Source organism: Lontra canadensis, unplaced genomic scaffold (genome assembly GCF_010015895.1).
Source record: "Lontra canadensis isolate GAN:19392208 unplaced genomic scaffold, GSC_riverotter_1.0 scaffold47, whole genome shotgun sequence".
Lineage (NCBI taxonomy): Eukaryota > Metazoa > Chordata > Mammalia > Carnivora > Mustelidae > Lontra > Lontra canadensis.
The window spans coordinates 4505396-4532491 of NW_022631041.1; the positions used below are offsets into that span (position 1 = coordinate 4505396).

Sequence of the window (27096 nt, forward strand, 5' to 3'; positions counted from 1 at the left end):
ATATACAGTTACCAGATCCAAAATTTGGTCACAGTAGAGCCAAATTTATTTATATTGTTTATATGCAGAACATTTAAAGGCTGCTTGGAAGATATTGTAGATATTCCACAGCTAATAATTAAAAGCTTCAATGCTGACAGCTCTTCACTGAACATTTAAAATATTCCTTTTCAGAAATCATTTTATTTTAGGCTTTTAAGATGTTGCCCTTTTAAGGAACTATGCTAGGGGACAAATATTAAAAAATTAGCATATAAAATAAAAAAGAGTTATTTATAACTAAAGCTAATAAACAACATAGCCTGAGGAAAGCCCCTTAAAAATGACTAATGAAAGGAAAAAAATATTTCTTTCAAACATATTTCCCAGATTTTGGCATATTAAAGCATTTGAATAATCTCAGTCGCTCTAAAACCTCTCTTTGCTTAAGGAAAACTCAAGCTTCAAGAGTAGCTTCGTAAGTAGATGTCATGCGTGAAAGAAACAAAAGAGAAAGGCACCATTATGAAAATGACCCTCATCATTATAAATTGTGTTTTTGGTGGCAGGGTTATTTACTGTTTGTGATTGACATTAGATGCATGTGTGATTAATTGGAAAACGGGCTTTAATTTTTCAAATAATGTTTTAAAAATTGTAAAACATTACAGGAAATTTGAAAATAAAAAAGAAGCAAAGTGGAATTGCCCATATATCTATAAACCAGCCATAACCACTAATAAAGTGTTGATGGACATATTTCCTTTCAGTCTTTTCAATAATACATGTAGAATACTGGGTTCCTATTACATAAATATCCCTTTGCGTAACTAGAGCTCTCAAATGCTTTGTGTTTAAAAAGTAGGCTAAAAATCCATGATTCTATTAAATTCCACCCTGGATTTTTAACTAGAATGTTTATTTTAAAATGCTTTTTTACCATAGACCTGTTCTTGGTATATATTAAAAAATGTTCAAACTAGCATTCCTATGAAGCTAGCATTAAACAGAATTTTCGAGGAAAGCTACTTCCGTCTCAGTCAGTACATGTTTCATGGTGTCTATTACATTAACAGAGGGTGAAATCCATTATATTTAACAATTTCACATGTGTCAAAGAGACTAGGCTGATTCATTTTACTTGGAATATATTATGCAGATGATAATAGTAATCCACTAATAACCAGTAACATTAGTAATCAATCCTAACTATAGATTGACTTTAACAGACACTTTCCTAGTGCTTTCCAAGTGTTAATTCCTGTTGACCACCTGTATGATATGTGCCATGGTCTTTCATTTTATGGATGAGCAGACTGAGGTAGAGAGTGCTGAAGTAACACGTTCAAGGTCACACTGCATTTTGTGGAAGAGCTGGGATAGGAAGTTGCATTATCTGCCCCATTTTCTTCCTCTGCTCCTTGCTCTCCCTCAGAAAGGAGTGCAGAGGCCTTGCCATAAAGGAAATATGGCTTAAAATTCCATTTTTATTTTTATTTTTTTATTGGACTGCCTCTCCATAATAGGAGTATTTTTACCTTTGTTCCTGAAATGTCCTGGTGATGGGGAAAATGAATAGGAAATGGGGTATCTGAAGTAGCATAGGAGTGTTTAGGAAGAGTAAAAGGCTCTTGTTAATGAAGAATAGAACTATTAGCTATTATGTTTAGAAAATTATTTGGAAAAATGTATAAACAGAGCTTTCCTGAAGCAGTAGTTTCCTTAATTTGGGTTTTTGAGGGTTTCGTTTTTTGTTTTTGTTTTTGTTTTTGTTTTTGTTCAGGTCCGGTATTAAAAAAAGATATTTATCATCTTGGTCGTCTCTAGCTCAAAAGTTTTGATGTGAGATCCCACCGTGATTAGAGTTAATATGGGTGGGGATACATATTGCTGTTATTATTGGTACAAGGTGATGGGTTGGTGATAGAGAATCATGAAAGAGGGTTGATGGGGCAGAGGTCAGTCAGTCCAGTGGTGTGGTGGGGGTGGGCATATCAGATGTTTTGTATCTCTCATTAGTTCTTATTTGAAGTTAATACATTTTATCTGTTATTATTTTTCCTAGTTGCTGTGTCCTTAAGGAACCAGAAGGTCATTTTACCCCAGATGCTAGATAGTTATCAGGTATCTGTTGCCAAAAGTGTCTCTATTCCAGAGCTCAGCGCTTTCACTCTCTGTTTTGAAGCAACCAAAATTGGCAAGGAAGACCATGAATGGATAGCTTTTTCCTACTCAAATGCATCTTTCACACAGTTGCTTAGCTTTGGAAAGGCCAAGAATGGCTACTTTATTTCTATTTCTGGCTCAAAATGCTTCCTAAACAGCGTGTTACCTGTGAAGGATAAAGAAGACATTTTCACAGAAAGCTTTGAGCAGCTCTGCATCATTTGGAATAATTCTCTGGGTTCTGTTGGTGTAAATTTCAAAAGAAACTATGAAGAAGTTCCGTGTGATTCTACCATCAGTGAAGTTATTCCTGGAAATGGGAAGTTGTTGTTAGGCTCCCAGCACAATGAGATTGCTTCCCTAAAAGGGGACATTTATAACTTTCGACTCTGGAATTTTACCATGAATTCCAAAGTCCTCTCCAACCTCAGCTGCCATGTGAAAGGGAATGTGGTTGACTGGCAAAATGACTTCTGGAATATCCCCACCCTAGCTCTGAAAGCAGAAAGCAACCTAAGCTGTGGTAAGTCTGGGCATGCCCCCCCTACCCTTTTTTAATTATTCTATGAATGTTGGTGAACAAGAAATCATACACATGTACCTGTGTCTATGTATGTGTGTATATATATGGGTGTGTATGTTCTTATGTGTGTATAAATGTAGTTGTCATTAATGAGCTTTTGATTTTTAAAATGTTATATGCTCAGCCAAACATAGTACACATTTGATTACAAACCTTCGTTATTCAATCAAAGCTCTTGGTTCTACCATTTTAAAGTTTTCCTTATGTCATAAAATATCACAGTTTATCACTAATGTAACAAAAGTTGTAACTATCATACCTCAAATAGAAAGGTTAACACTGGGACTGAAACAAAATAAATTAATAAGTTATTGTTTTTGATCACAAAGAGGTACAATAAAAAGCTGATCTTTATGAAATTTCCATTATGTTATTTAAATAAACAACTACCACTGAAAAGGAATGGTATTTACTCAGCCAGGATAAAATATCGAAGCTGTCCATTTTATGGAAAAATCTTCGAGAATCAGAAATTATCAAATTTTTCTTTGAACTTTCTTCTCTGTTTGAAGATGAGCATTTGTTGTTTGTTTCGAATACTCGTAATAGTTGCTCTTTGAGAGACTTAAAATGTGATATTACTGGAAGTAGCTAAATGCAAAATATTTAGGAAAATAATTCCATATGACAACATTATATTAAAATAGACTTCTATCAAACATTCTCTATGTACCTAAGTTAATTTTGGAAGTCCTTATTTTATTACAGGACTGATTAAAATACATAAAGTAAAGTTTCATTGTCACTTTTGATAATTTAATATGACTAAATCTAAAGTGTTGATAATAAATACTTTTTAGTAACAGAAATAACTTTCATTAAAAGAGGAAAGGAGGGGTGCCTGGGTGGCTCAGTGGGTTAAAGCCTCTGCCTTCGGCTCAGGTCATGATCCCGGGGTCCTGGGATCGAGCCCCACATCGGGCTCTCTGCTCTGAGGGGAACCTGCTTCCTCCTCTCTCTCTGTCTGCTTCTCTACCTACTTGTGACCTCTGTCTGTCAAATAAATAAATAAAATCTTTAAAAAATAATAAAAAAAATAAAAGAGGAAAGGAGGAGTCTGATGTTAAAAAGTAATTCTCATGTGACTTTAGAGGAGATTTTTTTCAGAACTTCATTCCCAATAGTTCGAACAATGTAAGACCCCTTTGAAGACCTGAGACCACTTCCCCCATTTCCCTGACCTGTGTGTGCCCTTCTGCTCTGGGGAACTCTTGTCACCAAACTCTCAGTGTAAGTCACCCATCCCTTCGTGTGGTCCATGGTGATCCCGCAAATGGTGAGAGGTTATGAAGTGATGCCATTTGAGGGGTATTTTCTTGTGGGTTGTTGGGCAGAGGATAAACCACAAGCATGTTGCAGAAGAAGACTGCAGAACTCTGTAAGAGCTGATGGTGTTCCCCAGCATCCTCTCAGTCTGACTAGCTACAGAGGGTGGTCAGGGACCCTTGACAAGACTTTCACTCAGTGAAGAAATTGAGAAGATCAAGTGTGTGTATTTGGAGTGGGTTGGTGAACAGTGAGAGGGCAGTGATAGTCTTCTTATGTCCAGGGTAATTATTTTTGCTCTAGTGGCCTGTTTTCACCATATCTTTGGCTATTATTAAAAAAGTCATAATATAGACCATTTAATAGTTGCCTTTCTATGGGGAAATATTTGAGGACTATGGCAACCAAAAAAAATTTGAGTAGTTGTATTAATAATTGCTAACACTTAAATTATGTGCTTAACTTGAATATTCAGTGCATATTTTCTAGGTACTGTTTTAAGCCCTTTACACATAATCACTCTTTTCTACCACATAGACCCCTGATGTGGGTCTTATTACTAACTCCATTTTGCAGATGTGAAATCTAAGGCCCAAAGAAATTAAGTAACTTATCTAGTGTCAATTAATAAGTGGCTAAGCCAGAAGGTGAACACAGGAGTTTAATTTTAGAACTATGTCTCTTACAAGTATAAATTCGACTGTCTTTTGGAATAAACTGGACTAGAAGATGGGACATACTAGAGTAGGTGAGCTAGTTCTTGCCCGGATAAGGAGTATGAAGGCCCAGGAGTGATCTGTGGGAAAACACTAACTTTCTGGGGCATAAATATTATATTTGTTTTAAACAAAAGTCATAAGGTTTCTTTCCTGCATTGCCTCTTAGATACATTAATGTGATAAAATGTGAGGGATGTACATGGATTGATTTCTAAGCTTCTCTAGGAAATCCTCTAGACCAGGGGTTGGCAAACTAGGAAGGCCTATGGCAGGCCACCTATTTTTGTAAATAAAGTTTTATTGGACACAGCCATGACTAGGCGGCTTTGTATTGTCTATGGCTGCCTCTTGCTACTGGGTCAGAGTTGGTGATGGTGGAAGACTGTAACATGGCCCACCATCCTAACATTTTTACTATTGGCCCTTCCAGAGAAAATTTTGATTCCTTGAAAGTAGTCTAAAAAATCACGAGGGTCCAACCTTCTGAAGCACACACTTTGGATGACTATGGTAAAGACCTGCTAGGTCTCCAGGGCCAGGGGGAGCCAATCAGCCTCTCATGAGCTCATTTAGCCCTCAGACATCCATGCTGGTGATAGCATTTAGTTGTTCTCATTTATTTATATTTGTTCCACACAATGCTTTTAAACAATGATTTCTTTCCAACATTAAAAAAATGATTTCAAATAAAAATAAATTTTTGGATTTGCTGGCAAACAAGAAATGAAGCCTGGGCTAGTCTTGCTGCCAGGCCAACACAGCTGGAGCTAGGTGGTGTTCGCTCCTTGTGAAGGGATGGGCGTTCTCCTCAGCCCTTACTGCTCTCTGTATTCTTCTTCCACCAGCCCCCTTTCATCTTCAGATGGCCTTCTGGCTCCAGGAGGCATTTCTGTTTGGGAATTCCAACTTAGGCCAGTCCCTTCACTTAACATAGGGCAGGAAACTGAAACTTAAAAAAAAAAAAAATAAAGTGGTCAAGGCAGTTGGTGAACTAACACGCACATCTCCTGTCCCCCTTCCCCAGGATTTATATCTGGGTGTCCTCACATTTTCTTTAACACTCTCTTTAAAACTCCTTTCCCAAGGCTTAAGATTACTGGGACACATCAAACATATGCTGGTGTAACATAGTCATCTATACGTTTTCAAAATGATTTCATTGAAAGAGTAGCACAAGTTACAGACTCAGCGGGCTTGAATTCCTTTAATTTTTATAGCAGTCTTCTTGACATTCCACAATGATGTCAAACACCCCATTCCGTGGATTCAGATATCCTGGGCTGCGTTTCAGGAGTCATCACTGGAGAGGGAGTTTCTGCTGTTCAGTCATCAGCTTTGGGAGTTGAAGAACTGGAGTCACTTATTAACTGGCAGCAAATACCTGTAAGAGAGGATATCTAAGCTTGTTAGCTAAGCAGAACTTTCAACAAGTGAAAAAAAGTTTACTCTGTTAACATATTAACCTTTCTTTTTTTTCCTGGAACATTTGGCTTGCTGTTTATCATAACAGTAATTTCCAAAAACTAATGATCAGTACAGTAACCAATGGGAAAATAGAATTTCATGCCTAACATTCCATTGGACTGACAATGTCTGTTAAATATGACCTTTAATTCCAGATTCAACTTGTGGTGGAAGAATGAATAGATTTTCCAAAGGTCTGTTGCTGAGTAAATTATGATATGAAAATTAAGATGGTAAAACGGAACTGATTATACTATCATTAAAACATCCTGTCATTAGTTTCAAATAGTAAATATCCTAGCCTCAATAAAATCAACATATTATTAATTAATGTTTCAACAATTTCAGATTTAGACTCTTGTTTTCCTACACTATTCTAAGCCTTGTGGGGAACTATATCTTAAGAAATTTTCAGCAGGCTGTTTTTTTTTTTTTTTTTTAAACACAGTTAATCTTGTCTGTTTTTTTTTTTTTTCAGAAAGACTTTATTTAGCAGTAATTCTTTTTCATTTTATAGCATCATTCTTTTTCTTAGAATTTTTACTTTATAATTTTATTTTATTAAGCATATTTTATTTACCCAATTTTATTAAACATGTTCAGTTTTATGACCTCCATAGATAGACAGTTTTCCCAGTGAGTGGACTCTTTAATTATAACTGCAAGAATTTGCCTGTGTTATGTTTTAAGTTTAGGTACTGGCTACTGTCCATCAGTTTTCACAAAGAACAAATAGTGCCTTCTATATGAGTTTTATTTATTTTCCTGATGACTGCTCTTTCTGAGGAGTGGTACTATAACCCAATAAACAGTCTAAGCTCAAACAAACTTCATTTATTTAACAAAATTTATTAAACACTTCCATTTATGAACCAGTTTTGCATGTAGAGATAAGACACAATTCTTAAGTACCCAACTTTTTTGTTATTCTTTTCTAGAAATTTTTGGATTTGTACTGACTTTTATTTTCACTTCCAAATTTTTGTTCTTAATTACCAAGGCTTCATCAACTCTTGGCTTCCTACCCTTTCATTGTCAATTGTTACAGTTCTGTCCTTCACAGCCATAAAATTGTGACTCACTATTAGCTCCTTCATTCATCCCTAAAAAAATTATTGAGTGTAACATTTTTAGATAAATGAATTCTTTTTTAAGTAATAAAATCAGGAAAAAATTACTGTATCTTTACAGAGGACTCTATTCTTTGAAGATGCCCCAAACTCTTTCTGAGAATTAAGGGGTCCAGAAATAATGTTATTTTAAGTATATTTATGAAAAATTATAAAATTCATTTTAATAATAACTGCAAAGAGGGAATTGAAAGCAACTATTTTTTTTCTCATTATTGGCACTCGCTGTGAAGATTTGGCTATTATTTGGATTATCATTATGCAGAATATAAAATGAGTTCTTGGCTACACATCAGTCATTTTTTACCACAACCTGTGTAAATAGTGACTCCTTTCAGTGGCAAGATTTTGGAAGGACAACAGATAGAGAAGAGAGATTAACAAGTTTGCACCCTTTCATCACCTCTTCATTTTCAGTGACTACATCTTGCAGGGAAACTTGGCATTAAGTTTTACAGTTAATATTAAATAAATGCCTTTAAAAACCTTTGTGGTATCCACAAACATCAGTGAACATACATAGGTCACATTCTGAATATAGTCACTTGATAATAATTATATTATGATCCAGGAAAGAAAATTGTCTCTTCTTCCTTAACAATCTGGCTCATAAATATGTCCACCTAGGAAAACTGATGCTAGAATGACTTTTTTATGCAGATACGCTGAAAATGGAACTGGGTAGAAATAAAAAGTTTGTGTATACTTTGTATATTTTATGTATTTGTTTATGTAATTTGGTGTGTTTGTAATAAAGCTTTCATTTATCAATGTAATTTTCTGCTAATTACATTTGTCACTTGCGAAACATCTGGGTGGTTCTGTCAGTTAAGGGTCTGACTTTTCGTTTCAGCTCAGGTCGTGATCTCAGGGTCATGGGATTGAGCCCCATGTCGGGCTCCCCTCTCAATGCAGAGTCTGCTTGTTCCTCTCCCTCTGCTCCTCCCCTGACTCTTTCTTTCTCTCTAATAAATAAATAAACAAATAATGAACTCTTAAAATAAAAAAAAAAATTTTGTCACTTATACTTACACCATGTAGTCTCCAGATCTAATTTCTGTTTCTGTATCAAATCATCATAAAACAGTGTTTACTGAGTGTTTATAATGCAGCATCAATTTGCTACAGTCTAAGTACCTAAAAAAGAGCAACCAATAATTTAAATATTATAATTTCCTGTGACAGGGGTGTCCCATATTAGAATTTATTCTTATCATACAATGACACTTGTTACTATATAATAAATTTATAATTGTTATCATACAATGAATATTAAAAAAATTATTAAGTATCATGCTCTAAATCATAACTCTTCTGATTCTTTCCTCATTTCCACCTTTGAGCCCCTTAACCTGCTGCGCTGGAAGTGTAGTTAGTCTAGAAACTTCTTTCCCACACCATATCTTTATCTCTCTTTGTCTTCCAGAGATACTGTATCAGTGCCAGAAAGGCCTAAGGAACCTTTGACAGCCAACATTGTGTGTAATTTGAGAAGCTCAGGAACTCCATCCAAGGATATTTCTTTCTCCCTTATGTTGCAGTGGCTGACGTTTCCTCATTTTGAATTTTGAAGACTTTTTAGTTTTCAGAAATTCCTCACTAAAATATAAGTACCTCACAGAGAAGTAAGGTTCTACAAAAAGGGGTCATAAGTTAAATAAGATGAGAAAGAACAGTGGACAGAAACTTTGACCATAAAATTCTGCCTTAGTCCTGACCAGGCAAACCTCAAGGTCTGCCTCCTCAGATGCCCTTTTCCACAGTACACTTGTCTAAGTTTCCAGTCTTTCAAACTCACCCTCCCTGTCTCTGCTTTCTTTCATAGCCAGGCTTCCTTTTCTTGCAGTCACTTCTCAGGTGGTGCTCCTGAGTTCGTCATTCCCACGCTACTGAAACTAAATCCTCTACAGTTACCACCAAAATTCCAATGCAGAGTTAAAGGTCTTCTTGGTTTTGACCGTTCTTGACCATTTCAGTATACTTGATATGGCCACACCTTCTGTGAAACTTTCTTCACTTAAATTCTATAAAATCACCTTCTTCAAGAACTTTTTTTACTTCTCAGATTTATATCTCTTTAAAAAAATAATATGACTGAAAATAAATAAAAAATTTAAAAAATAAATAATAATATGATATTTGAAAATAGGAGTATCTGTGGTTCCTTCAAATCTCCACTCTAGCTTGAGCAATCCCAGACACACAGATTTTGCAGCATTTTTTCTCGGCTAGACCTCTTACAAAAACCCGTGTACCTGCCCATGTATCCAGATGTCACATAGGCACCTCAATTCCCATTACTGGACTTATTCATCCCACCCTACCTAAGTCTGCTGTTCTCTTAGTATTTCCTCTTTCCTTCTATGATATCATTATGTACCAAATTCTCAAGCTGGGAACCAGAAAAATATGCCCTAGTCTTCTGTTTCTTTCTCTCTTCTCTGATTAGTTACTAAATATCGTACATTCTATCTTTGGATGTCTTATATCCATTTCTTTCTTGTCATCCTCATTGTATTCATGATATCAAGCGTGAATTAATAATATTATTATTCTTATATATTCCTTTTTAGTTGACCCTGGAGCCTCAAAAGTGGTTTCAGATTTAAACCTAATTTTCTCACTTACTTTTCTTTCATGTTTTCCCTTTCCTCTAAGAAAGAGTTCAAAACACTCTCAGTCATTCATGATGTATCCAGAACTGTATTTGCTAAAGATTGAGTACCCACCTACTATGTGTGTGGGATATGCCATTGGAAGAGTCCTACCACTCATGGTGCCAATATTCTATCAGACCCTCCACTAGTATCCATTACCTATATATCCGATCATTCCTATACTCTACTCCAGTAATGCCATGTCACCCAGGTTCTCAGAACTTTTTACTCCCATCTTGGTGTATATTTCAGTTATTCTGTTTGTTAGGAATATTCATCTCTAGTCTTTTGTCCCCACATCAGTATAGTGATATTACTTTCCTTCTTTGTACTGGATTCTCTTTCCCCCTTCTCACCAAGCTGCTAATTATACCCTCCTTTGAGCCACTGAGTACTTACAGCATTGAGAGAACTGTGATTCTATCTCCCATCCTGACGGCAGTGACATTGTCTTAGAGTGTTATTCTAGCCTGTGTGCCTCACACATTAAACAGTGATTACTTTTTTTGAATGGACATGTAAATGTCTATGATAAGGGTTTCTTGCCAGGTAACTTCATAGACCTGCCTGTAGAGTTGAGTTTCTCTGAAGTAACATTTCTTCCTTGGGCTTAGGTGCCTGATGCAGTTGAGAATGAAGAAGTCATGATTCATGAGATACTATTAAAAACTGTTGGGAGGCTTTCTGCTAATGCACATCAATTACCTAATTAGACATCTTTTGTTAGATCATGTACCTGCTCTGCCTTCATGTACTATTCCCACAGGACAGTTTGGAAAATGTTTAAATATTAGACTGGAATCACTGTTATAGAAATGTCCTTTTAAAATCAAATACATGTATTTGTGCATGTGTGTGCATATATAAATATTTGTATTTATTCTTCTGTCTTTCTACATAGTGCAGGTGCTTTGTGATAAGTTTAGCACATCTTCCCCAGATTCAACCTGTTGATGAAAGTCTGTTAACTGTCAGGGAGATTTAATGTAACAGAGAAAATCCTTTATCCTACTAGGAAGCCAGCTCTACACTGTTTCTTGCTGAGGATGAGTCAGAAAAAAAAAAATTGAAATAAAAAGACACAGAGACCAACTTGAAGCCACAGGAACATATTTCTGGAATGGCAAATGGCATATGCTGGTGCCTGTAAACCAAAAATATGCATTTTATGAATATTAATAATATCTAAGTTTACTTTTGAAACTTATCTTTGATGTTTATATTACTTATTTATATGAATTTCTACCAAAGCTTTGTAATTTGTTCTGTGAAATGGCCCTGGATTTTTTACACAAACTTTAAAGGGAAGTAGCACTTCTTTTCATTTCATGTGCGGATAGACAATAAATTGAAGATTTTGAGGGAAATTTCAATAACCTGATTTTACACTTGTGGAAACAAAGACACAAAGACCTTAAGAGAGTTTCTTGATGTTAGAGTATTATTGATGGACTCTTCTAGGCCTGCTCCCATTACGCCAACCATAAGATTCGTGGGCATTGTGGTGGGTTTTTTATTTTTTTTTATAATGTCATTAAATCATCAATTAAACTTGTATAATTCCTCTGTGTTGATCAAGGTTCCTACCTGATCCCACTCCCAGCAGCAGAACTAGCCAGCTGTGCCGATTTGGGGACCCTCTGCCAAGGTAGGGAGCCAACATCGTCCTCTGGAGTCTGTTTCCTACTTGCTGTTTTGGATAATGGGGTTGTAATTGTTTTGATTACTATCTTAATTTTTACTTGAGAAGCCAGAAACCAGCAAAACAGAAGAATTTCTGGATGTGTTTTAGTTGTGTGGGTGCACAGTACATACACTATGGAGAAAGAATGCATTCACATGCTGGATGACCATTTTCCATAAAGGACTGGGTTTTTAAATGTGAATGATTATATGTTATTAAACAAGGATTTATTTCATTTTTTCCTCTTTTTATTCTCAAGAGTATTGCAAAGATACTGTATAAATATAGTCATGCAGTATTTTGAAAAGGTATTCATGTGTAAAATATAAGGGGAAAATTAAGTTAAATATTCAGTTAAGCTTGAGACAAGACCATAAGGCAGTTCATGGTGTACAATAGAACTTAAATATTAAGATAAAATTAGTTATATTAAACTAATCTTAATGTAATTATATTATTATAATGCACAATGACTATATTATGGCCAATATTCCAGTTATAAATTATGTACTAAATAGTTGCATGCAAATAATATATAATTAAAGTTTTAAAATAATAAGTATTTTGCTTTAATTTTATCATTGTTCCTCCTAATTACTTATGACCCATTTTCATCCATTTATTCTATTAAATATTTCTTTACGAAGTAACATGTTCTATGTGCCACATTAAGAATCATGACAATGCCTTTTGAAAAAGCTGGATCTCTTATTAGGAACATCATATCCTGAAAGTGAGAGGGGTTAGAAGTGTTTCTAAGTAGTAACCTAAACTCTCTTCTGTGGTTCTAGTGTGGGAGTAGTCAGGAAGAAGGGATGTAATTCAGTATTATGTTTCCTTCTTTTCTGAGACAGTATTTCTCACGATTATTATTGATGAATGATCTATGAAAATAAAGTCATTACAGAATTTCCATGAACTCACTCTAGTCTTGAAATAGTTAAATGAAATAGGAAGAAAACTTAATTTTGCTTAGTTCGAGATCTGAAGGGTTTGTTGTTTTCTTTTAATCTGAGATGCCTATAGTCCTGATTCCACAGATCAACGACCAAATGCCCAGCAATTCCCCTTCCCCATGTCCTAAATGGCCAAAAAGCATTTTTAAATTCATTGATGTATTTTGCATTAAGATAAATCTAATTGTTCATAATTTAAAAAAAGAAAAACTTCAAAAAGAATACTTTGGAATGGAAAATTATTTTAGTTAAGGATGTATATTTTGAATCAAAGAATTTCACTTTTAGAAGGTAATCATAATCATAATCACTCAATGCATATCAAGTGAATGTCTTAAATTTAGGTAATATTTTTAAAATTGAGATATATAACAAATGGCCATTGTAAAGCAGACGTGCTAACTGATACACTATGGAACTGCATAATGGTCATTGTGTATATGAATGTACATCTAGTACAAACATACTCCTAAGATAAACTAAAGGGAGATTGTGTGTATAGTTATTTTACTACCTATACACCTCTTCCAGAATCCCTTAGAAAGATAATAAAGCATTCTATAAGGGTTTAATCTTTGAAAGTTTTAATAGTATAAGAAGCATAGCTATGACATAATGCCTTGAAAAGGTCTCCCCTGTAAGGCTTGTTCTTTTGAAATCCATTTTATCCATCAACATTTAGTAGAGTTATTGGGATCTGTAAATGATTCTACACATTTATATTCTATATAGTCTATACATTTCATTCTCTTTTGTTTTTCTTTACATTTATCTTCTCAAGGAGAAATACGTTTTCCTCGGAGACTATTTCTGTAGTCTCAGTGGAAGACTAACTTAGTTTAGATAATTTCTCAAACTGATAGGTGCAATAAAGACTGCCTTCTCTAAACTTTTCTTTTTACGAACTTTGGAAATTAGTTCTAGAAAGATTTAGTAATTCACTATGTGGTCATCAGTCTGTTACAGGCAAACCTGGGTCTAGAATCTCAATGTTCTTCCTCCTTTTCGTTGGTACCAGCTCCATGCTCTTGCACAACGTGACCCCAGAGGCCATATGAAGTGATTCTTAATGTGCCATAGAAAGCATTGCTTCATTTTATGCATTGTAACCCTAGAGTCTGTTGTATTTAGTAGCAAGAAATGGTTTCTATTCCTCCTCTGTATATTTTCATGCATTAATTGTAGATTGCTCATCCAAATTAACTGTCATGTGCTCCTTGCAAAATTACATCTTTCTCATCTTTATTACCAGCTACTGTAGACTCTTCTAGTACTACACCACCCACTGTCACCACTAACATGCCTGTTACTAATAGAATCGCTAAGCAAAGCAATGGTAAGAAATCATTACCTTTTTTATTTGTGGTATGTCGATGTAATAAAAAAATTGTCTTCTAAGAGTGGAAAATCTAATGTTCAAACAAAATTTCTGTTATAAACAAAAAGTCAATCAATATAAATTTTGGTACATTTATACATTTGTAAAAATTAGTAAGAGAAATAAATATTACTTGACTCCCTTGAGTTCCTTATTCTGATGACCGGTGGTATGAGTACATTTCCAGTACTACTCTTGTCCACTTTTAGCAAAAACTGCTTTCAAAGGAAGCGTTAAGAGAAAAACATTTAATTAAAAGGGATTAATTTGCTTTATACTAGATATCTGAAAAAGTATTCATGGTATTTTGTAAGATTATATGCTTTAGGAAACCAGTTTCTTAAAGAATTTTATAATTTCAAAAAAACTAAATTATGTTAGTAATGTAATTTCTCACTGAAACCAACTTTAAGTGTTCATGACATTTAGATCTATTTATATGATAATACTTTGCTCTCCATTTATATTTGTTGAAGAATAATGGTTAGAATATGATTGCATATCAACTAAGTCAATTTTCAGCTGATGAAATTTCAATTTAAGTGTCAATACTTCTTGCCTATTTTTCCACATATACTCTTTTTATTTATATTTTTTTGTAATTTGTAAATAGGGCAGATATATGAGATACAGAAATGAGCAGGGAAAATGCCAGGTAATTTGAGTTATTTTTAGTCTGCCACCTATATGGACTACATAGCCTTGGTAATTCAGAGTAAATGGTTTAAGTCTCTCCTAGAAAAGAGAAATTCCAATCAGGTGACCACACCATTGCCTTGCCTACAGTAATATTCTCAAATATGAGCTATTAGAAACAAAGGAATTTTCTCAACCCCAATCATCTAACTTGTGAGGCCAAAACATCTGTACTATATCACCAGGGACCAAAACCCAGAGAAAAGAAACCCACATAGCTCATTTTTTCTTTGGCTTCAGGGGTTACACCAACTTCCTCTGTGAGGACATTTAAATTGGAAGTATGGAATATTTTACATGCAACATAGATATAAATTTCACTAGGGTTATGAAGACATCGATTCAGGGAAGTGTTTATGGTTTTTCTGGTAGTTGCACCAAGGAGATTTATGACAGGGCAAACATTCCAGCAACCCCCAGGAAAGCAGCAGCAGCTGACGTTCCCAGTGCATATTTCACATAGACTCCAGCCAGTGGATGGGAATATTATAATTCTAACTAAGTATTTCGCTCTTTGTATGAATATACAAAGAGCCTCTGTGGCATTCTCCCTCTAGGACAGGCACATCCTCTACTGCCCAAGAACGTTTATACGAAGCTTCTGAGTCCTTGACTTGGTGGAGTGAAGCTGTACTCACTCAATCATGTAATTTCTGACATTCTTGAAGAGAGCCTTGTTCAGCCATCTCTCTCTGCGTCATAATCTTCACTGGAGTTTCAACAAAGCAAGCAAATGTTAGACTCAGTTAAAATGGCTTGACTTGACTACATAAAAGGGAAAAATGCAATTTAGATGATTCTTGATTTAAAAAAAAAAGTAATCCTAGCATTTGAAATTACTCCACAGTCATCATGTGGTAGAAATATTCTCAAAACTGTGTATTCAAATCTGCGTACCATCAGAGTACTTTTTGCCACATCCTCGAAAGATCTGTACTATTGATTTAATAGTTTTAAATCTAAATTGACTCATGTTTTTATTTAAACATTTGCATTTATATGGGAAAATCAATATTGCTCTTGTAAAATCAGTAGTTTGTTGTAAAACAGAAATGAAAAGCAAGAATAAGTGTAATGAAAACAATGTTTTTGAATTTTCTCTATATCCTATTGCTTTCTCATATCTCTATGCCTGAAGACTTCATTATCTTTTTAAAAAAGGGAGAGTTAACAAAGAGTTAGAGACAGACTATAATTAATATTTTTTCTTTGATGTAGTCAAATTAGAAATAATTGGAAAGAGAATTACTTGTTCACCTTGTGAATAAATGGGATTTAACGTCATGTCCTAGACTATCTAAATCATTTATATACTGTCAGCAATTCCAGATAAACACTTTTCTTATTCCTTGGGAAACTCACTCAGGCTTACGATCTGATATATCAGAAAATCCTGTTTCATTATTCACTGTAAGAAAGATAGGCACAACTATCAAATTTGGCATCTAACTTATCCAGTCCTTTAAATTCTGGCTTATTGAAGAGTTTTGCTGGGTCTATCAGTGATGATATGCTGGTATGGGGAGGGTTGGGGGTTGTAACTGTTTGATAATCAGACATATTTCTTCAGTGTATCCATAAAATTTCTTTTCCTAAACTTTATGAAGTATTCCTGTTTCTCTATGGAAAGTTCTTTTTGTTATCTTCAATATGACTTGTATCTGTTACCTCAGTTTGTATACTAGGAAAATCATATCTTTAAGTTATTTTTCATAAACAGATATTTCAATATGGGATGGATAATCTAGGTATTCCCACAAATAACTTTTGAGCCTTTTCCATTATACTCTTAAGGAGCACTCTTGGGCCAATTATTATTTGCATACTAAATTGTACTTTCTGTGCTTGAATCATCACTCCAGTGCTACTGAATATTAAATCTTGTGGGGTCAACACAAGTAACCCAAGTAAGGGAATAACTCCGTTAGTCCTTATTATTGTTCTAAAAATCTAGCTTACATGTATTAATTACATCACTGCTTCCAGATTCTTTTTTTTTTCAAAGATTTTATTTATTTATTTGACAGAGAGATCACAAGTAGCCAGAGAGGCAGGCAGAGAGTGAGTGAGTTTCCCTCTGCTGAGCAGAGAGCCCGATGCAGGGCTCGATCCCAGGACGCTGGGATCATGACCTGAACCAAAGGGAGAGGTTTTAACCCACTGAGCAACCCAGGCACCCCATGCTTCCAGATTCTTGACATATGTTTAACTATTCAAAAAACATATGTTTAACTATTCAAATAAAAAAAAATTTCTCTGGATGTGTGTATAGATTGGACAATCAATCTAGCTTTGGATGCCAGTTACCTAAAGAAATCATGTGTGTAGAATGAGCAGAACTCCAGTCATATTATAAATCCAACTGTCATGTTACAGAGACCTCATCACCAGTTCAAAGATATCATTTTGACTCTAAAATAACATTTGGTGTATATTATAACATCTCTCTTTTCAAACAAATGTTTTAAAACCTACCTTTTCAAACCTATGTTTCACATCCTTGAATATAGAATAAATACATAGTGTCATTTCTGTGTCTCCTAAGAAACCCTGGAAAGAGTGCTAAGAAGGACCAAAAAAATGATTAATTGGAGAAAGACCTATTGACAGGAATATACTGTTTTGACACCACATCTATAATGGCAAGCAATGATTTCTACTTTAAGGTTCTACTTGATTGAAAGAGTCCTTTATTGGAAAATGGGTATGCTTGTAAATTTGTCCCCCCACCATGCCCCTCACCTTAAGAAATGTCTATCACGAATTCTTTTGGCTTGGCTGTCATTATTAGGACAATACATATATCTTTTGAAGTCTCTGGAATATATGAAAATGTGTGATTAGCGTTTCTATTGAGACCCTATGTGAGTTGTTATACCTATAGAAGACCCCTTGACTGCTGGGATGACATGGGAAAGCCTGAATCATTATGTCTTAATTGTTCATTTTCTGCAACAGCAATGCTTAAGCCAGGTATTTTGCTACAATCCAAAACCCTTCCTACCAGTTCTTTGGTGGACATTTTATCTTGTTTTGACAGTACACTCCTGGACTTGTTTGCCTACATCATTCAGAAATTTTAAATAAGTGTAACAAGTAGACTCCCGAGTATATAGTATATAGTATATAGCCTCATTCTGAGGCTTCTGAACGGAGATTACTTGAAAATGACCTATAGCATAAGAGAATCTGTAACATAAGATGTTACATTGTTCTCTGTGTTCACGTTTTATTTGCTGTAAGCAATTTAACTCTAGGGAGAGTGCTGTATTTATATATTGATTTAGGCTGTCTCTGATATTGGATGTCTTTTTCATTTATAAATAACAGCAGATTGGGAAAAAAATGAGGCAGGAAATATTTAAAACTTAAAGAAGAATATCTTAAATGTTTCCAAAACATTACAGAAATGTCAGTAATAATAAAAAAAAATAATGAGTTTTAGTATTTTGCAATATTTTCCTGAGAGGGAAAGAACACTACTCTTAAGCACATGCTTTAGGTCTCCATCTAGTGGTTGCTTTTCAGCTCCTCTGCTGACACCGGGAATACACAGGATACCCTTAGGATCCTGGAATATGTCTTGGACGTCTGCAATTTGGATTTCTCCTCAGTCACTCAGAATGTCCGTGATTTGATATGATGACCTATACTGTGTGATAAAGGTTTTTTTTAATCTGAATTAATATCATTTGTTTTGAATATACTCCTCTAAATATTTTAAATTCAGATTATTTTGAGAGGAACATAAAATCAAAAAATCATTAAAATACTTGGAGAGCTTTAGAAGCTAAATAACCTAGTCTGCATAAGTTAAACCCACTTGTCCTTGGACTTGTGCAAATTTCATGTATTTATATTATTACATCAGGGAGTGGAAAAATTTTTAGCATGAGATTCTGACCCCATAATGGAAAAGCATTCCTTTAGTAGTGTGACTGGAATTTCCATTTTGATAGATTATAGGGGTTTCTGGAGTCAGGGTTTTATATTTTTTCTACTGACTTCCCAACTTTTTTATTACATCTATTCCTCAACATTGTTTTAATTATATATTTCTACATTTTCTGTGCATACTTTACTTAAGATATACTTAAGATATACCAAACTATAAGCATGAAGAAAGATGACTGACAATAACAGGTATTCAATTTTTTTCTCTGTATAGCCTATGATATTTTAAAATGATATATATTTTTTTATTAGCTGCTTATAGTAAGTCACCCTCTAACACACTTCTAGAGAGATTTAGCAAAGCCTGGCTGGTAACTTCAATTTACCAGACAACTCAATTTACATTTACAAAATATATATAAATATATATATATTACATTTACAAAATATATATATATAATATAAATATATATATATATTTTGTAAATTTTGTAAATGTAATATATATAAATTAAATATATAAAATATATTAATAATATATATAATATATAAAATATATTATATATTAAATATATAAAATATATTAATAAATATAAATATAAATATAAATAAAATATGTTAATAATATATATGTTACATTTTGTAAATGTAATATATATATATTTGTAAATGTAAATTGAGCTGTATAAATTGAGTTATATAAATATATAAATATATAAATATATAAATATATATATTTATATATATATCTAAAGGCTACTTTAAAGATTGTCCCAAAAAGAAAAAGGCAGAACTTTCCTTTCCCATAAGTTTTTCTTTCTGAAGCAACTTAGCCCAGTTAAAATTCTATCTGCAAATATTTTTTCTTTTCCCCCTTTACTCTGATACAAGCGACTATATTTATGGAACTTTGATGAAAGATCTGGTAAATGAGTAGAAATAAATGCTATATTCGGGAGGGGAAAGAGAAAAAGAAGAATAAGGGGCCGAGGGCACCAAATATATGTATGCTTATTCTTTTTCAGGTTAACTTCGTCCATCATCCCACTCAAGTTTTTATATCCCAAACTCTGTTGTTCCTTATAGTGTACAAAAAAATGATAATTGTTATAAGAGATCAAATTGTACATGAAAAAGTCATGAGAAAATTTTAGAATTCTATATCCAAAATCCATAGAATTAAAGAAACATGTAGGTGATAATTGCAAGACAATGAATTATTTATAAGAATAAATTAATTGAGAACTCTTTCTAAGAAGTTACAAAGATCAATAAGCATAACGTCAAAATATCTCAAATTTTCTGTACCTATGTAGAAGGTGTTCTGTTCTTTTTAGTTTTTTTTTTAATTGAAGTGTAGTTGACAGTGTTAAGGTGTACAACATAGTGATTCAACAAGTGTGTGTGTGTTATGCTGTACTCATTACAAGTATAGCTACCATCTGTCATCACACAAATGCTATTACAATGCCGCTGACTATGTTCTCTGCACTGTACCTTTTATTATTGTGACTTATTCATTCCTACTGGAATCTCTATCTCCCAAAAAAGCCATTTCTTTTAAAGTGTTTAAAATTGTGTGATTGTAAATTTAACTTGGGAATTATATAACTGTAAATTATAATTAACGGACTAAATCCTATTTCCAATGGACAGATGGAATTGTCTATAGAATTTCCATAGTGATGCAAAATATCCTTCGTCACCCTGAGGTTAAAGTGCAGAGCAAGGTAGCAGAATGGGTAAGTGAACTTGTACAATGTCTTCTTTGATTTGAAAACTTTAACCTCTGGAAATCTGGAAGGGACTCTGCTGTCTGGGTAACTGAGTCCACAGATCACACTGGTGCATAGACGCTGTTCCTTATATATACTAAGAATAGACGTAGAAGTGAGGTGTATGCTGATTTCTAGAAAGGGAGGTGCACTTGAATCAAGGACAAGCCTAATAGATGATGAATATCTAAGGAAGAAAAGTACCACACAAATAGAAATATATTTTCATAGGTATCTTTGTTTACTACTATATCCCTACATTTTCAGCAGAGCTTTAAAAAACAGATTATACATCTTTAATTTAATTGTTTGAGTGTTTGATTCATAAACCAAAAAGCATAACAAAATATATCATGAAAATATTCTACCCATCCCTGTAGCTCATTTCCCTGGAGACCAACCCATCTGCTTAGTAATCACTGTTAATTTTTCTTATTTGTTTTTTCCCCCCTGAATTTCTTTGTGCATATAAAAGAAAATAAGACTATAGATTCCTCTTTTCCCCCCTTTTTACACTAAAAACATATTTTGCATACCATTCTACACTGTACTTACTTTTGTTATTGCCAGATTTATATTGTAAGTGAGCAGAGACCTTCCTTTTTTTTTTTTTTTAAATGGTGCATAGTATTCCATTATGCGGCTACCTGCTCATTGGTTTCCCAAGTCTTCTCTTGTTGGAGATTTAGTGCATACTAATTTATTTAATCAGTATTCTATTAATGAAAATTTTTGTAATTTCCAGTAAAAAGAAAACAACCTCAGTATTTTATTTTTTTCTTGTCCTTACAGATATCACCTATTTTTTTTGTCTCCATAACAAAAATTTCATTTTCCATAGGTTTCTTTTTTTCTTTTTTCTTTTCTGTCTACTGCATACTGTGAGACTTTGTACTACTTTTTATGTGTAATACTACTATAGTCTTAACACTGAATAAAGTCACTCTAGTATACATTTTGTGAAAGACAGGTTTTCTTATGCAGAAGGTATCTAGTAAGCATGCCTTTGGTAGCAAAACAAAGTTAAATCATACATTGAGATGTAGAGCTTATGGTCTCTCTGTTTATCTATCTATCTGTCTATCATCTATCTATCTATCTATCTATCTTTGAAGAATAATATAACAATATAGTCTTGTTTTGAAGGGTCTGTAGTAAGAAAACTATTCTCAATACACTTTAAAACAGGTTAACATAGGAAACAATCATATGGATAGAACAATTCTATTATAAAATTGAGAGGAGCAACATTCTCTAATAGAAGTCAATGAAAAATGCTGCTGTTGACTTTTTGGACTGACGTATTATAGTCAGTAATTAATTCAAACACTGGGAGATATATTTCATTTCCAAATGGAGGGCAGCCTTACATAAAGAGCCTATTCTTTTTTAAAATTTAATTTAATTTAATTTTTTATTAACATATAATGTATTATTTGTTTCAGGGGTATAGGTCTGAGATTTATCAGTCTTAGACAATTCACAGCACTCACCATAGCACATACCCTCCCCGATGTCTTGCAACCCATTTACTTCCAAGAATTCTTTTTGTTTTAAGTAAGAATGATTAAAAAAGATAAAAAAGATACAAGTGGCTCAAATAAGCCACTACTAATATTATTAATCTGGGAAATTAACATTCACTGGAGAGTCTGTGCCTTAGGTAGCATATATAATTTTACATTTATATTTATTACAAGCATAGTTTTCAATGTAGCTTCATTCTCATCTGAATCTAAACTTTACTGGAAACTTTTCATTTAGGATGCGAGATACCAAAGCAGATGCTTGATACTAGAGAAAACACAAGTGGTGTTCCTGATTCATATTATTGCTGTTTTAATTTAAAATAATTTAATTCTTTTTGTCCGCACCTCGTAGAATTTACATTCAACTTTAAGAATGCTTGCAAGGAAGGCTAAATGTGTATATGAAATAAGACCTAAAATACCCTTTGAAAGTGATACAGAAATAGGAAGATTTCATAACAGTAATGATATCCCATTTGTGACCGTATTGGACAGTGCGTCATGGGAGGTTGCTATTTATATGGAAAGGAATCCATAATCCATTGTTTCTTTAAAAAGTCTGGTGCTAGAGAAGGTGCAACATGGGGGGTTAAGGGGGGTAGGAGAAGAGTAAATGAAAGAAGATGGGATTGGGAGGGAGACAAACCATAAGTGACTCTTAATCTCACAAAACCAACTGAGGGTTGCTGGGGGGAGGGGGGTCGGGAGAGGGGGGTTGGGGTTATGGACATTGGGGAGGGTATGTGCTATGGTGAGTGCTGTGAAGTGTGTAAACCTGGCGATTCACTGACCTGTACCCCTGGGGATAAAAATATATAATATGTTTATTAAAAAAAAAAAAGAAAAAAAAAAGTCTGGTGCTAAGACCTATAAGACTATTAAATAACTCACATAATAATTAACATAGTTCCCAATAATATTGAACTCATTTTGTTTGTTTTTTAAAGGTTTGTGTTGTTAATTTGTAATTCTTCTTACTAATATCTTTATGAAGTGATACTTACTAGAAAAATATGTGTTATTGTACCACAGTGTTTGTTGAATGAAGAATATAGAAGGTGTTTATTGTGCTTATCCTCCTATGTAGCCCTCAGTGTTATGGCTAATTCAAAGAACCACTAGAGTGGGGCCCATTATAATATGGACTAGAGAGGAAAAGTATAGTGTTTCCAGACAAACATACTTGGATTCTAATCTGGGATCTGCTACTTCTTAGTTGGGGACATTGGGCAAGCTGTTTCCTCTCCATGAAGCTCAGTTTCTTCATCTATAAGGGTTGGGGAACAGATAATACCTATCTCATTAGTCGTTGTGAGATCGAAGAAACCATCTTTGTAAAGTTCTTGGCATATTATGATCCAGTGAATGTTATTTTTACCTTTCTTTCACTCCTCTGGCTCTCTGGGATTTTTCCAGGGTCTTATTCCAATAACAACTTATCTTTTGGGAGGGAAGAAACTAGATTCAGATATTTTTTAGAAAGTATTATCAGAACTCACCCTTTTCCATTGTGTTTTTCAGCTCAATTCAACCTTCCAAAATTGGAACTACACTGTTTTTGTGGTTAATATCAGGTAAATGACAGAATGAATGATTTGAAAAATAAAAAGTAGTGTCTAGTTTAATGCTACTCTTCATCTCTCCGACTATACCCCACACACATGACACCAGTACACACATATACATACACCATATTTATAGTCTTTCTAAAACAACTCTGTATTATATCATTTCTTTGCATTAAAATCTTCAGTGCTTCAGCAATTGGTTTTAATTTTCTTTTGATCATGGATCCCAATCTTTTTTTAAAAAACTAGTATGTATTCCCAAAATATATTTGTGATTTTGTGTTTTTATTTAAAATCTGTGTCTTACTTAACCAATACATGTTAGAAATATATTACAAAATATAACAAGATAATCAAGTATATATAGAAGTTCTGTTAGTTTCATCTCACACCCCAGTGAACCAGTGATAGCACCGCAGTTTGGAGACCGTTTTTCTACAAGATAAGACACTTACGCTCTGCACCTAGCTTTTCAAAAATATATTTTACTATTCTATTAAAATACTTGCACTGCCTAGCAAATAGTATCATCCACATATCCTCCTCTGCAACTTGCATTCACAGTTTCAAATTCGTTTTCAAAAGTGTATGTCATTACCCCTAGATAGATATTCTGTGAACCCAAGAGACATCCTAAGTTAACACATGAAAAGGGATCCCATGTTGAATTAGCTCAGGAAGTACATTCTTAAACAAACTGAAGCAGATTTCTATAAATCCAAATATCTCAGATTATTTAGTATAACCAACATGGCATCATGAGTCTTGAAAAGAGAACAAAAGAGAAAAAGGGCACAGCTGCCAAGCTCATTTACAAAGGAGCCATTTGATCTCAGGCATATGAAAAGAACTGGAACCTCAGGACACACGCTGGAAATACTGGCTTAAAATGTTCATTTTGCCTCTTTCTTTTACCTCCTCAAATTTTGTTGCTGATGATGTGGCAGATGAGGTTGATAATGAATATACATATTGTATTTATAGTTTTCACCTGGACACGGGAGAGGACAAGATTAAAGTCAAGAGAAGCATTGTGAATGATCAAAGGTAACACTGACAAAGTCTTACAGAAAGTGTAACATCCTTTCTCTAGCTCTTTGTTTTGACTGGTAGAGAAGTGAAAATAATGAGATGAGAGAAACATTTTAACAGGTAATGCTTTTAAGTTATCTCCTTAACACTGGCACACTAATTTTTTTTTTCTTGTGGTCAAAGGCATCAAATAGTAGAGTGGATAGAGATGTACATCTGATGAAAAATAATTCAGAAGTAGAACACTTAAAATGTATGAGTTATTATTTTTTGTATTTTTAGTTTACTTATGATAACCCATTACCTCTTAATTGAAATTTCAAAAAGACTGTCAAAGAAAAAAAAGATAGTTACAGCTTTAAGTAAGGTACTTATGTACAGTAGCATCTAACAATATGGGTAACAGTTAATTTTTGGAAGTGTCCATTTTAAAATTTTAAATCAAGATAATGACTTAAGCAAGCAGGTAATTTAACAGATCTGTCCTACAGATTCAGCTGGCATATAAAAGCCAACTGTTCAGAGTGCTGTGTAATTTAAAAAAACTTAAACTCCTAAATGAAATAAATTTAGTTGTGTTCAGGTAGTCTATTACTTTTCCAAAGAAGAGAAAAGGAAATAGTTGAAAGTCAAAAGTTCAGGTAAGTCTGGCTCTGTGTCAATACACTGAATTAATTTTACAGATTTAGCCATAATGATGGAATATCCTTCTTTTCAGGTGATATACTCTTACCAGGAGAAGATAAAAATAGAATTTCATATGAGAGTTGACCAGAGAGTTTCTTCTTATTTTTTTTTCTTTTTCTGTTTAATATTAGGAAAGCAGATGTGTTTAAGTTATAATTGAAACTTTTCATTTTGGTATGTATTCAACAGATTGGCTCGAGCTATCTGATGAGGGAAATTTGTTTTTTATCTTCTTTGTTCTTTTTCCTTTATGATCTGAAGAACAGAATAATTATTTTAATACTATAGTCTTGATGGTGACAGGACTTTTCTATTTAGCCAAATCATTTTTTTTCTCTAACCTGTGCTGCTAGGTCATGTTGAGCTTTGAATAACAGATCAGAGATATGGATCCCTTTGCTGAACACTTTGTCTAATAATTGAGGCAGCTGTAGTTTGGGGTATCACCAGTTGTGAATCCTCTTCAGGAAGTCAGCAGTGCCCTTTTTAGTGGACCTTCTATGATTCTTCTACTACCGGGTAATACTGAGTCAGCCATCATTAGTGTACATCAGTACCTCAGAAACTCTTGCTTGAAAAACATTTAAATTCATGGACTCTCCGTTTTCTGTCAAACCAACAGGCAATTTTACAGAAAATTAGAGGGAGCGGGAACTAAGACCATATATATGGGAAAGTCCACATGTTTAGTTTTTCTTTTTTTAAAGATTTTATTCATTTATTTAAGAGAGATGACAAGTAGGCAGAGAGGCAGGCAGAGAGAGAGGAGGAAGCAGGCTCCCCGCTGAGCAGAGAGCCTGATGCAGGACTCGATCCCAGGACCCTGGGATCATGACCTGAGCCGAAGGCAGAGGCTTAACCCACTGAGCCACCCAGGCGCCCAATGTTTAGTTTTTCTTCGGTATGAATCTTTGAATCTTTGTCTCAAAAATTTTTGAAATTATTTAAAAGCCTATTGTGTAAGCATGTTTTAATGACTTTTGAATTGTTTTAAAATGTATTCTTATAGTCTTTCCCCTTTTTTCTCCTCTCTACACTCATTGATGAATCTTTGTAGTCCCTCATAATTTTTCTCAAAACCAGACTCTATTAGTTTTATACACAAACTTTTTTCCAAACTTTTCCTTCTATTGGATTGTAACACTTAACATAGACCATAACCTCAGATAATGCTATCATCCTCTATTGCCTGGACAGGCAGGAAACCGAAGCTGCAGAGACGGGTTTATTCAAATAAAAGATGATTGATGGTAACAACCAATGAAACTTTGTGGAACCGTAAGTGAGTTTCAGTTTTCAGGATGAGAGAGGAAAATACAGAGATAAGACCAGTGAAAATGCGTGGCCGCTCTTGAATTGCTGAATTGGGTATTCAGGATTATCACAATGCATCGTACTCATTATGTTCTCAACATTCAAGAGAAGTAAAAGGTCATGTTCCCAACACGAAGCTCTCAGTAACTGGAGTAGCAAAGCTTATCTTCCTACAATAATTTAATCAGAGGATACTTTTCCTAGGCCACTTAAAAAATCATTATCACAGTTCACCATTGTTTTTACATCTATGTCTTGCTCAACCTGAAGTATGACTTATATGTGAACAGTGAGGAGTAGATCATTTTTGAGATAAATAGGTTTTCGGACTGAATTATGAGAACAGTCACACTTTGTCTTTGAAATTAACACAGATATTTAGGGGGGAAATGGAGCCCTTCTTTAATTTCACCTAGCCTTGAATAGCATGGATTTCATTTAGTCTTTCATTTTTTTAGCACCACAAATATATCAGTATTCGGTTTTATTTTTATTGACAACTATATAATTTTATAAATACAATATGTCATGCCTCTCTACTGGCAATACTTATTTCAAAAGCAGCATTATTATGTTGAATTTGGCGTGTTTTGATTTCTGCTATTGACTCTAGTTATGA

General features: G+C 34.0%; 1 protein-coding gene across 5 annotated transcripts in view; it reads left to right on the forward strand.

Moving 5' to 3' along the window:
• The window catches only part of ADGRG6 (adhesion G protein-coupled receptor G6), a 135336-nt gene that overhangs the window by 64575 nt on the left and 43665 nt on the right, over nucleotides 1-27096 (forward strand). For 3 of the 5 annotated variants that reach the window (XM_032873058.1, XM_032873057.1, XM_032873060.1), the window contains 6 exons: nucleotides 2045-2668; nucleotides 11544-11612; nucleotides 13857-13940; nucleotides 20229-20314; nucleotides 23398-23450; nucleotides 24429-24491. In XM_032873058.1, coding sequence (XP_032728949.1) covers nucleotides 2045-2668; nucleotides 11544-11612; nucleotides 13857-13940; nucleotides 20229-20314; nucleotides 23398-23450; nucleotides 24429-24491 — 979 coding nt within the window. The remainder of the gene's footprint in view (nucleotides 1-2044; nucleotides 2669-11543; nucleotides 11613-13856; nucleotides 13941-20228; nucleotides 20315-23397; nucleotides 23451-24428; nucleotides 24492-27096) is intronic. The other 2 variants (XM_032873059.1, XM_032873061.1) reach the window with 1 other exon arrangement.